At 37.0% G+C, this 12,636-nt stretch overlaps 1 gene segment (V, D, J or C); it reads right to left on the bottom strand.

Annotated features, from left to right (window-relative positions):
- Nucleotides 1-11,934: 11,934 nt before the first annotated feature.
- LOC130882746 (Ig heavy chain V region 108A-like) lies at nt 11,935-12,406 on the bottom strand. The segment is given in 2 exon segments: nt 11,935-12,263; nt 12,353-12,406. Coding segments are annotated over 2 exon segments (375 nt in total).
- Nucleotides 12,407-12,636: the final 230 nt, after the last annotated feature.

Here is a 12,636-nt window from a genome sequence, read left to right as displayed (position 1 = left end):
TCGTTTACCACTCTCCTACATTTACCTGAAGGCTGAGATTTCCTATTCTTGCCATTCCCAGATGAGGTATTTTTCCTAGAAATTCCTTGTCTGAAATCATTTTTCAGGAGTCCTAATTTACCACAATAAAAACATTTGGCAGGTTAATGTCCCCTCATTGCTTTGGAAATCACTTCCTCTATCCAAGATTCATCCTCATAGTTAAATGTCTCAAAATTCATGGTATGCTGAATCCATTCATCCATAGGTGCTGACCTTGACTTTAAAGGCCCAATTATCTTTTTGCATTCTAAGTTTGCATTTTCAAAAGCCAGTGATTCAAGAACAATTCGTCTAGCTTCTAGGTTGTTACTGCTATGTAATTAATTAATCTTTGCCTTAATTAATCTTTGCAAAAAGTCAGTATAGGGTTCTCCAAGTCCCTGCATATGCCTGGTATATGACTCTAACTTTTTCCCTAGTTCTGATATTCTATTCCATGCATTCAAGGCTACTTTGTGGCATATGGAGAATACTTCTTCATCAAAAGAGCTTAAACCTGTGGATCAGTATAAGCTCCTACACCAAGAATTTGATCCTGGTAAACCTCCACACACTTTGTTCTCTCTTGTTGCTTCATATGTTTGGATTCTTCTCTGAAATAAATTCCAAAAATCAAGGAAGTTCCATCTTCCAACACCTTGAATGCTAACTGTGAGAAATCATGGGGCATAGCCCTGACATTAGAAGCCCAAGTTCTTATCATTCGCTTAACAAATTTAGAGTGCAAGCCATAATTAATGACACCTTGCTTAATTTCCTTAAGGTCATTCATTCCCTCCTGTGTCCATTCAGCTTCTTTGGCTCCATTTGAGCCTTTAGAAGTTGACACTTTTTCGGAGTAAATTACAGGGTATGTTGCTAAAATCCAGTGTAAACCAGTTCTGACAGCTGGTGATGATAATGTATTCTGCCCTTGTGTGTTTTCACCCTGTTCATATGCTCCAATAATTTCCTCAATCATTTCAAATCTCTTAATCATAATATCTTGTAAAGCCTGAATCTCCTGACCTGCAAATACTTCTAGTGATTTCCCTATAATATTAATTCTTGTCCCTATTCTGCACCTGTGATTCCAAGGTTGTTATATTCCTTTCAAAGATAACATCTCCTCCTTGGAACATCGTGTAAATTGCTATCCTGGAGGTATAGTCTCTCTGTTAACTTATCAAAACTCTGTGATAACTTCTGAATGTCAAATTCAACAGCCTGGACACTTTCATGTAAGTTCCTAGTACCTTTAGATATGGAGGCAATTTTGCCTATCATGGTATTAATCCTACTAATTAAAGCCATATATTTCCATAATGATATAATATGAAGAAGAAAACTGAAACCTAATAACCAGGAACTTGAGGTATCTACATAGGCATATAGGCCTCTTGTGATTTCTTCCAAATGGCAGCAAAAACCATGGAAAGAGTCCCATTAAAAATGAAACCTGCCATTTTACCTGTTAACCAGCAGGTGGAAAAGTTTCTGAGTAGCAATTGGAACTGCTGTAAGTGCTACATTTTCTCACTTATATATGATTGCAAGAAGTTAATATTATGTTTTTGTGTTTAATTTATATAAACCAAGAGACTAACAATTGGCCATTGAGGTTTGAGTATGTAAGGTCAAATATATTCTAAAATTTAAATAAAATTAAAGGATATTAGGTAACCACAGGAGACAGGATTTCAACATGAAATTGTTTCAAAATGGAGATGTTAAGTGTTGGTTTAAGAGAAACACAATTTATGCCGTAAGAAAATAATATTAAAATGAGAATCCTAAAGCATATCCCAACATATAAATGTAAATGATACAGAATGCATATGGCATGACATAACAAAGCAAGAACATGAAAGTATAGGAAAGTAGACTATGGAATAAGAGAAAGGTAAATTATGTTATTTTCTTAACAAAATATCAGAAAATACTGAACATTTTCTAGTTGCCTAGTTTGATACCTGATATTTTCTAAGTGTTGAGGGAAGGAATTTGTGTTCATATTTTGGTGTGGTTTTATCGATTTGATAATACAGCATTGCTATCAAAAATACTATTTTTAAGAAATTTGTACGAAAACTAGTGAAATGTAGATAAACTTGTCATTTTGTTATTAGCATTGTTCCTGTGGTTTTCTGATCATGTTCTGTGGCTATAAGAGATACATACTTCCAGAAATATGAGTTATACAGCTCACCAATGAGATTTTAGACCATGAAGTTTGCTTCTATGTAAAATCATTGATGTCTTTTTTCTTCCTTCAGGGCATCATAGCACCTTTCTACACCAGGAAAATTGATCATCAGGTAGAATTTCTTGTTCAGTTCAAGATTGGTTTCTAATTAACTAATGAGTATTTTAACTCACATACCTGCATAGGTGAACTGTTCTGATCCCACAACATATGAGTTATTAATTGAATACCTCTGTATTAGGCATAGACAGCTCTCTATAATTTAATGATTGGGGGGCACCGCAAGTATGGGGTATTGCCAATGTTCCTATTTGCCTAGAGTAGCTCAATAGTTAGACATTATTTCTGAGAAAGAATTTAAAATATGAATAAATCTTAAGAGCTAGAAGTAGTGTATAACTCTAAGAAAAGAATGTCTTCTAGATCCTGGAGGAATGGTGCACATATAAAGTCACAGAGACTGGAAAACATTGGGAGTCTGTGCAGAGTATTATCCTAATGGGGTCCCAATGTTCACAGAAGAACATGGACACAGGCTTTCATCCCCTAAACAAGAAGTTCTATAATTGACACTTTCTTGCAATGGAAATGTTTGTTTCCTGTATTGGAGTGTTATTGAGTATATTAACTTCACTCAAGACTGGAGACAAGTGCAGCAGTAGATGGCTAACACAGAATGAATGCAATATTTTTTTCTTTTTTTAATATTTATTTATTATGTATACAATGTTCTGTCTCTGTGTATGCCTGAAGGTCAGAAGAGGGCACTAGACCTCATTACAGATGGTTGTGAGCCACCATGTGGTTGCTGGGAATTGAACTCAGGACCTTTGGAAGAGCAGGCAATGCTCTTAACCACTGAGCCATCTCTCCAGTCCATGAATGCAATATTTTATAGATATTTTCTCTGATTTCACACTGTAAATTATTTCTTCAGTCTTACTCATTTTTTACCTATATAACATAGTTTCATAATTGAGTGTTGTAATGGGTCATACATATGTAAGTTCCTGTTTTTATTTTAATTTTGCCTTTTCACCTTTTGTTTCTGGTCATCAAATTCAATCCTTATCTCTGTCTTTTCAAATCTGTTTACCACTGCCTTTTGTAACATTTGGATATCTTCTCCAATGTTCTGATCTAATGCCCTCATTTAGGATTCCAAGGTAGGAAGACTGTCCAATAGAGATAATGTCTCCTCCTTAGACATAATCTTTATCGCATGCATATTACCTTCCTGGAGAGACATTCTTTCAATCAATCTGTTATGCCACTGTGTCAGAGTACAACTAAGACATTCAACAGTGTGAATTCTTTCAAATAATGTTTCAGCATCCACTCTCATTGATTGGGTTTTATGTGCCAAGTCAGGCCTTTCTTTCTCTAGAGTTTTGAATCTTCCTTTAAACAAATTACTATAAGTCTGTACCATTTTGAAAAGCATCTCAGTTGACTGAGTTTTTTCAGTTAACTCAGCCATACCCTTCTTCAGATTTCCAACCTCTTTTGTGAGAAGTGGTTTCAGTCTGAAAAGACTGTACCATTTCTAAAAGTGTCTCTTTCCTAGCCTCATTGTCAAACCATTTTTTTAAAGAAAAAATTATTGAGTAGAAGACTAATCCCCAAAAACAATAGTGATGTACAAGAAACATCATATGAGTCTTATTAAACCTCACTCATGGTGTAAGAAAAGAGGCTATTACAACCTTGGATGGTTAGATTGTCAGACAGATTGTCCTTTTTAGTTAGCAACTTATGCTCTATATTTAGGATATTAAATCTTACCTGAGGTTCAATTTGCTGGATTAGGAGCAATAACCATAACCTCCCAGTAGGTGCCATGGACCACCTACAAAACTAATCCAGCAGGGTATAGTGGTGGACATGGATTCACTGGTGGCCAGTCTGAAATCTGATTTTAGAGCAGAATCCTAAAAGACAAATCACAGACTGTGTGCTCTGAGGATGTCTAGAGCAATGGAATAGGCAAATGCAAACAAATTGTTAGAATGCTGCAGAACAGCTGGCTCAGATGAGGGAAGCCTGTGTCTCACTGAACTGTCTACAGTGCATCTTGGTGGGAGGCAAAGGGTAGGGTGCATGGGTACTTGAAGGATGAGTTCCGTGTGTTTTGGCAAACTTCTATAAATGATCAAAGACCAAAGCTAAGAGTGTGTGTAAATGGCATTTTTATTACTGGTCTGCTGGACACAGATGCAGATGTAAGTATCATTACCCCAGAATCTTGGCATCCATATTGGCCTCTTCAGAATGTAAATGTTCAGCTCCTGGGAATTGGAACCCTATCTCGAATAAGGCAGAGCATGAGATGGGTTGAACGTTTAAGGCCAGAGGGACAAATAGGAAAATTAAGGCCATATGTAGCCAATATTACAATGAATTTACGGGGTCGTGACCTATTACAACAATAGAATACCCAAATTAACATTCCTGCTACTTCTAGAGCCTATATTTCTGAGAATAATATTAAAAGATATTACAAACGGAGAAAACCGGCCATTCGGGCTGTACAAGAACAAGCAATTGATGTCCCTTCAGAGATACCAACAGCCTTGCCTCTAAAATGGTTGACAGAGAAACCAATATGGACAAAGCAATGACCTTTAGCTGAGGAAAAGTTGCAGGACATATAGAAGAATCTACCAGCCCTTGGAATTCTCCTGTATTTGTGGTTAAGAAAAAATCAGGTAAATGGAGAATGGTGACAGATTGCAGGACTATCAACAAGGTTATTCAACCTATGGGCCCTCTGCAATCCTTAATTCCTTTGCCGTCTTTATTGCCAAAAGGATGGCCTCTTATAGTTAATGATTTAAAGGACTGTTTTTTCACTATACCTTTACAAAAAGAAGATAGAGAAAAATTTGCCTTCACAGTGCCTACTTATAATAATTCTCAATAATATATATATATATATATATATATATATAATATATGTTTTAAACTTTCTTTGCCTTTCCTCATATCTGTGTCTTTCTTTATATGTCAGTATATGTCCTTGTTGTTAATGTTTAAATTTCCCATAACAAGTAACAAATTTTCCTACAGTAGTCTTTAAAGTTTCCAGGATGAAGACGGGGCCCTATGACATCAACTCAATCTGGTTTTTATGACGTCATGAATTTTTTTTTAAAGCACTAATATTAGACCTGTTTTTTTTGGTACCAACTACACGAGACAATTTCGAATGGTGCACATTTTTGACAACACTCTGGCCGGACCTTCTTAAAACGCTCAGAGACTAGTTACAATTTTCTTAGGTCAAAGGTTAATTTGGGAATTTTACCATCATTTGCTTTCACAGGACCCCCTAAGAAGAACGTCGCCCCCATGTCAGCTAGAAGCAATCTTAGAGGATGACATCCCCTCTCCCAACAGAGTTTGCCCTCAGGGTTAGGGACATCTTTTAGTGGTTGTTTTAGGGTTGAGGGGATAGGGAGATATTTTATGGAATTAGGGGTATTTTTAAAAAAAAGGGGGGGATTAACTGGTTTTATGGGATGATTGGTATTTGTGAAATACTGTTTTTAGAAAATTGTATTCGTACTGTTTCTTGTATATTGATATATTGAATATTGAATGTGAGTGTACCTACCTCTATTTTTGTATAAGAGTATGCTTATATCTTTGTCTATATTGTATTGATACATCTACCATATTACAATGTACATTTCTACCTCTGATACTATTTATATAATGACATTGTTTACAGTTGAAGATCATTATCTTCATATATTGCACAGTTGTTTATTCTTTTAGTCTTCAAGTTAGATAGGTATTGAGAATTATATGTTTGTCATATTTAATCAGGTCTTTTAGATACCTAGAGATTATATTTAGTATAGATAGTATAATCTTCAGCCTTTTCGAAGAGCTGTAGAAAATGGCCTTTAATCTAACCTAAAATTCTGTGCCAACAAGACACAATTACTCCTGGCAACAGCACTCTACACCTGAGAGAACGTTGAGCACCAAAGACTCCTCAATAAGGGAGCTTGTCTTATTGGCAGAACTGGCCTTTGGGTTAAGAAAAGCCCATATCTCAACTTCTGACAAAGATACAGAATATCCCTAAGTGGATGAAACAGGATTGTCTTATCCTGCCAAGACAGGTTAGGATAGTTCTAAGAAAGTTCCTTGCCTTTTATAATGGTATGTCTGTTATATTAGGCCTTAGCCAAAGTTGGTTGACTCAACATTGCAAACGAGACTTTGGGTGATTGCCCAGGTAGTCAGTTGTCTCTGTCAATTGTTGCACATTTTGGATATCTCTCGTTTGTTAAGTAATATTTATTTCCTTCTCAGATCTTTGATGAAGTTGAAGATTATATAATTGTAGTTACTCTCTACATTATTTAGACTCCTTGAGAGAGAATGTTTAGCAAACCTTTTGTTCTCAATATTGTTTGTTATATTTATTATTTGTTATTATTGTATATAGTTGTGTTTGGTTTAGTTCTGTCTTATTTAGACAAAAGGGGGAGATGTAGGGATAAGCCCCGCCCATAAGGGGGCGTGTTCGCCTTGGGCTAATGTTTACATATAAATCTGCTGGCATGTTCCCAGCCGCCCCTTTTTCTGCTTTCCTGTTCTCCACGGGAACCTGTGGTTCTGTAAGTCTATCTCCCCATTAAAGCTGTATATATTTTTACAATCTGTCTGCATTCACTTATGCTGTTACGAGAGAGAGAGAGAGAGAGAGAGAGAGAGAGAGAGAGAGAGAGAGAGAGAGAGAAAGGAAAGGAAGGATGAAAGAAAGAACGAAAGGAAGGAACAGAGGAAGGATGGGAATAAAGGAAGGAAAAAAGGAAGGAGAAAAATAAAGAGAAGGGAAGGAAGGAAGAAATGAAGCAAAAAAATATTAATTGGTCTGACTTTTATCTTCTCAATGTTCAAGTATTTTTCATCAGTTTTACCTGGTCTGTGAGTGCCACAGTTATTCTTCCTCTTTCTTTTGGGTCCTGTGTCTGAGTGTCTCAGGAATTCATTCATGAATACCTGGAGGAATACAGCTGATCTCAAGTTCCACTGAGCTTCTCTGAGTTCAGGTGCTCTTCCCCAGTTGTAGCAAGATGAAAGCTGCAAAGACCCAGGTCTGTCCTTATTTTGTAGATCACAAGCAGGAACAGCTAGAACTGGATTCACCCAAGCAGAGCCTGACATTGAGAGAGACATTGACAGTCATATAGACATAATTGCAACCAAGTAAAAGCAGGAGACACAAGAGAGAACAGGGTATTTGTTACCTTCATCAGGCTACACCTGGAGCTGAGCACCAGAGGTCAGAAGCACAATATGTCTTGATATCAAATGCAGCTCTCATGCATCCATGAATGAATTACTGGCACACTCAAATACAGGAATCAGCTGAAAGATGAGGGACCACTGTGATAACCACTTTAGAAAAATATATTCACATTGCGAAGGAGATACAAACCAAGGGAACGCTTTCTGAACTGGAAGGGAAGAGGAGTGAATGGGGGTAGAGTGGGGAAATGGGGGAGGCAACAAAAGATGAAGGAAAGGAAACTGTAGTCTGAATGTAAAATAATTGCAAAATGTTCATAATTTTAAAAAAGGTACTTGAAAATCAAATGCATACATACATCAAAATATGAGCCATCATAACTAAGTATGCCTTATCTTGGTAGTGAAGCGATGTTTGATATGTGTGTGTCAACAAATCCATTGAGACAAATAAATGAACTTAAAGACAGAAAAAAAATCAAGGCAAAAATTGATGCAAATTAATCTCTTTCTCATACCACTTTTGCGTGTATTTAAAGAAATAAGGGGAGAAAGGAAATCTCTTTGCAAAGGACTTTCCTGTATAGAGGATTTTTACTTAGCCTTCTCTCTCTCTCTGCCATTTCAAACCGAGTAACCTTTTATTCCTGGACGGAACACATGTTAGTAAAGTTTTCAAGGAGTTAAACTTTTCCACCAATGATGGATACCTTTGGAAAATACTCCCACAAATATGAGAAAGCACTATGCAGAATTTTGTATGCATGTGTTTAAGTATGTGAAGTGTAGTTAACTATATAAAAGCAAAAATATGAGCCACAGAAATGATATTCTATTGCTTTTCACTACAATTTCTTGATTTTTTGTAAGCACTTAATATTTCAGGGGAAAAACAAATTTTCAGGATTGTAATGGTGTCCCGTGGATTGTCCATTCACAACAAAACACCCTTTAGGAAACACCTACTACCCATTATAGATGGTCAGATCTCCCTAAAATTTAAAGTTATTTATGAGCTTATCTCAGCATTTCACCTTATTCTTGGTAATGTGTACAATGGAGCACTTGCTTCTCCAGTATGAGGTCACACTAATGGGTGGCAGTGGAAAAGAGTCATTCCCAGCCAAAGCAATATGGAATTACACAGACACACTCCTCTTATCATAGAATCCACTCACAAATGGCTGGACACTGTGAGATTTTGATGAGATGATCTGAACTTCTAAGTTAATCTAATGTTAGGGTCATAATATGTATGAGATGGTGTAATGTCTCTGAACATGAAAAACGAATTTCCTGGAATACATCCAGACATTGCTTTCTAGAATTTCTCATTCACTCTTTGGTTTTTGCAGATGATATAATAATGTACATAAATGACCCCAAAAACTCTACCAAAGAACTCCTACAGCTGATAAGTACATTCAGCGATATGCAGGATATAAGATCAACTCAAAAAAAAATCAGTAGTCCTCCTATACACAAAGGATAATGAAGCAGAGAGGGAAATCAGAGAAACACCACATTTCACAAAAGCCACAAATATCATAAGTATCTTGGTGTAACACTAACTAAGGAAGTGAAAGATCTATTTGACATAACTTTAAGATTTTGCAGCTCTTTTAAGAGGTCCTGCCATCAAACACTTATATGATGTTGATGAAAAACTGACTGCATGCTTTTTGGTTTTCAGCAGTAGCATGTAAAAAAAGCAGAACCATTTTAAAATGCTGGGTTTCTGGGCCATCCTGGCAGTGCAAACTTTGACTCTTTCAGGCAGGATATCAAGCTACAGAGCATTTGAGTATGGTTTGTGAGCAGACTGCTATAGCTTACTTGCTGGCAAGAACCTTGAAATGTCATAGAGTTGTGGCAATAAACACGGCTCTGGCCAGTACCTCCACCATGAGGCTGGAATCACAGAAAGCTAAGGAATAGGCTGGATCGATCTGTCAAAGCCATGGCTTTAATCCTATCCATATTGCTTATCAAATTTAAGTCTCACATAGTCAGAAAAAGAGAGAGATGGGTTCAAAGACAAAATACCCTCTAAATGTTTTATTGTGTGTTTAAAAATATATGTAGACTTGGGAGAAAAAAAGAAAAAAAGAGAGTAGTTGGGTGTGGTGGTATCCACCTTTAATCACAAAACTTGGGAGACAGAGGCAGGCAGACCTCTGTGAATTAAAGGTGTGGTGGCACACACCTTTAATCCTAGCACTTGGGAGGCATAGGCAGATGGATCTCTGTGAGTTCAAGGACAATCTGGTATACAGAGGGAGTTCCAGGACAGCCAAAGATACACAGAGAACTTGTCTCAAAAAGCCAAAAGTTAAAAGTAAAAATAAAAGTAATAGAGGTTAAAATAAAGCCATGTAAAGATAAAAAATAAACAGAGAGTCTGGATACTGTATGTTATTATGTTCTCTTTGGATTGTTTGAATGCTGAGGAAAGAGCAACAGCTGATTAAAGATATTTATTTATAAATGATGCTGAATTAATCCAAGATAGATATTTTGAAAATACCTTGACTTCAAAATTTAAGTCAAAAGGTTACTTTGGAGAAGAGGATTTGCTTTTGTTTCCACAGGAAATGAGAGGCCGTGGATTCATTCTGTGTTAAGAAAAGTCAGGTTTGATCAAGGAAGACCAAGTGAGAAATCTCTGATAGTGGCGGATGGCCCAGATACCTGAGTTTTACATCCAGAATAGATTCAAGATGCTGCCTGAGATGATCAAGCCACACAGGATACTCCAGTCAGGACAAGATCATAACTCTAAATTTTCTTTAGGTTCCCCAAAGATTATCAGTGCCCCCAACTGTCAGGAAGTAGCCTGGAAAACTATGTCCACATTCCCAAAAAAGTGGTCTATAGATGTTCTTAAAAAAATTGTGATAAAGTGGGGGAACTGTTGTGCTACCATGGTCTATATTCTGTCAATTATATTTTAAATAAATGCTGATTGGCCAGTAGCCAGGCAGGAAGTATAGGTGGGACAACCAGACAGGAAGAGGAGGTGGGTTAATGACAACAGGAAAGTTCTGGGAAGAGGACACAGTTGGGAGCCCACCATAGAAAAAGCAAGATATGACTGCCACACTGAAAAAGGTCCTGCGTCATGTGACTAGCACAGACAAGAATAATGGGCTAATATAAGTTATAAGAGTTAATAAGAAGCCTGAGCTAATATAGATAATGTAGACCATTGTGATTTTCTTTGGAACTTAACAATTGAAGGAACTGGGCAGGACAGAAAACCTCAGACAACAACTTAGTGTTCAGTGCCGTTCTACCTTTAAATGGATTTGTGTGACTACGCTTCCATATAATAACACAGAATATGATTGGAATCAAGTTCAGGCACATTTATAGGGTAGTTGGCATAATTCTGCTTTATCCATGAACATATATTCCCCCTTCACCAGAAAGTCGCTGACATGCTCACTCTGTGCACAAAATATGACTGTCTCTGCTTCCTTTGTTGTCTAAGGTGATATTGAGTATATATTTCCAGAATGAATAGTGAACTGCACCTCAGTTGATTTCCAGATCTCCATGAAACCTAATCTTTTCTTTGGTGTTGTTTGATAAAGCTGTAACAGTAAACACTGAAGATGAAGTGAGATGATAGACAAACACAACTGATGATGTTCACAAGTACTCAACCATTCAAAACCCCAAGCACACTGTAGAACAAAGGAGACCACCAAGTTGATATCTAATGGCCTGTGAGAGGAAATAATGTATCAGTATGGTTTTATGTTCTATAAAATCTTGGGACTGTGTGGCAGGTTTCTGAGACTGGGAAGGATATAAATTTTGGAACAGGGAATAATGCATTATCTTAGAACCTACTTTAATTAACATTGATTTTATTAACAATTTTTGTGAAAAGTAAATTAATCATATTTGACCTACTTACAGGAAATATATTCCTGCATAGTGCATTTTGACTCATATCTAATACTCTAAGAGACTGGAACTTCTGCAGGACTACACAACCATTTTTTAATTGTAAAACTGTAGTAATGTAACATTTAAGACTCCGAAGGAATTTTGTTTTCCCAGCAGTTATTGTTTGGACTTTACTACTCAAATAGTTCAGTTTATTAAACACTACTTTCAAAATGTTCCATTCTCTAAGAATCCAGAGATGGATTTTTTATTGTACTTCATAATCAGAGTTTTCACATTTATTATTTTATTAATGAAGAAACATTTCAATGAATGTGATCATTGGTGAAAAAATTGTGAAGGTATGGTGTACACTAAATCAGTATCCCTTCATTCACAGATATAATTTTGAAAAGTTCTTACAAAAATGTAAGAGACAAAACAACATTCAGAATGATTGTTTCTGTGAATGTCTTAAGGCTTACTTCTCTGTTATGTCAGTCCCAGGGTTGCTTCCTTCTCTTTCAGGCTTATTGACACATTCAGGATGTGGTTGCAACACTGTGTCTTGCACAGTAATAGACTGCAGAGTCTTCAGATGTCAGGCTGCTGAGCTCCATGTAGGCTGTGTTGGAGGTGGTGTCTGCAGTCAGCTTGGCCTTGCCCTGGAACTTTTGTGCATAGCCAGTACCACCATTACTAGGATAAATATATCCATTATACTCCAGGCCCTGTCCAGGACTTTGCTTCAACCAGCTAATAGAGTAGCTAGTGAAGGTGTAGCCTGAAGCCTTGCAAGACAACTTTATTGAGGTCCCCGGTTTTCCCAGTTCAGGCCCTGACTGATGCAGCTGTACTTGGGAGTGGACACCTGTGAAGAAAAAGACAGAGTAGATTGTCAGAGACATTGTCACCTCAGTCCCTGTCTTTTCCTCCAGTTTGGAATTAGAAATCCCTTACCTGTCATTACTGACACAAGGAAGAGAATGATACAGCTCCATCCCATGGTGTGGGCCTTGTGTACTCAGTGACTGTGGAGAAGACACTGACCATATATTGTTGTTGGGTGTGGACATTCCTGTATTTACCATAATAGACTCAGGCAATTTGCATATTCAAGAACAGGGGACTTCTTAAATAAGCACCTAGTCCTGTTTGAGAAGGTGGTGAAGGACACTTGAGTCAAGCAACAGGATGTTGAAGTTCAAATCCTGATCCTGTCTGAAGAAATGCATCTCATACCA

The sequence above is a fragment of the Chionomys nivalis genome, chromosome 10, assembly GCF_950005125.1.
Source record: "Chionomys nivalis chromosome 10, mChiNiv1.1, whole genome shotgun sequence".
In the NCBI taxonomy this organism is placed as follows: Eukaryota; Metazoa; Chordata; class Mammalia; order Rodentia; family Cricetidae; genus Chionomys; species Chionomys nivalis.
This window is presented reverse-complemented; position numbering and strand designations above follow the sequence as displayed.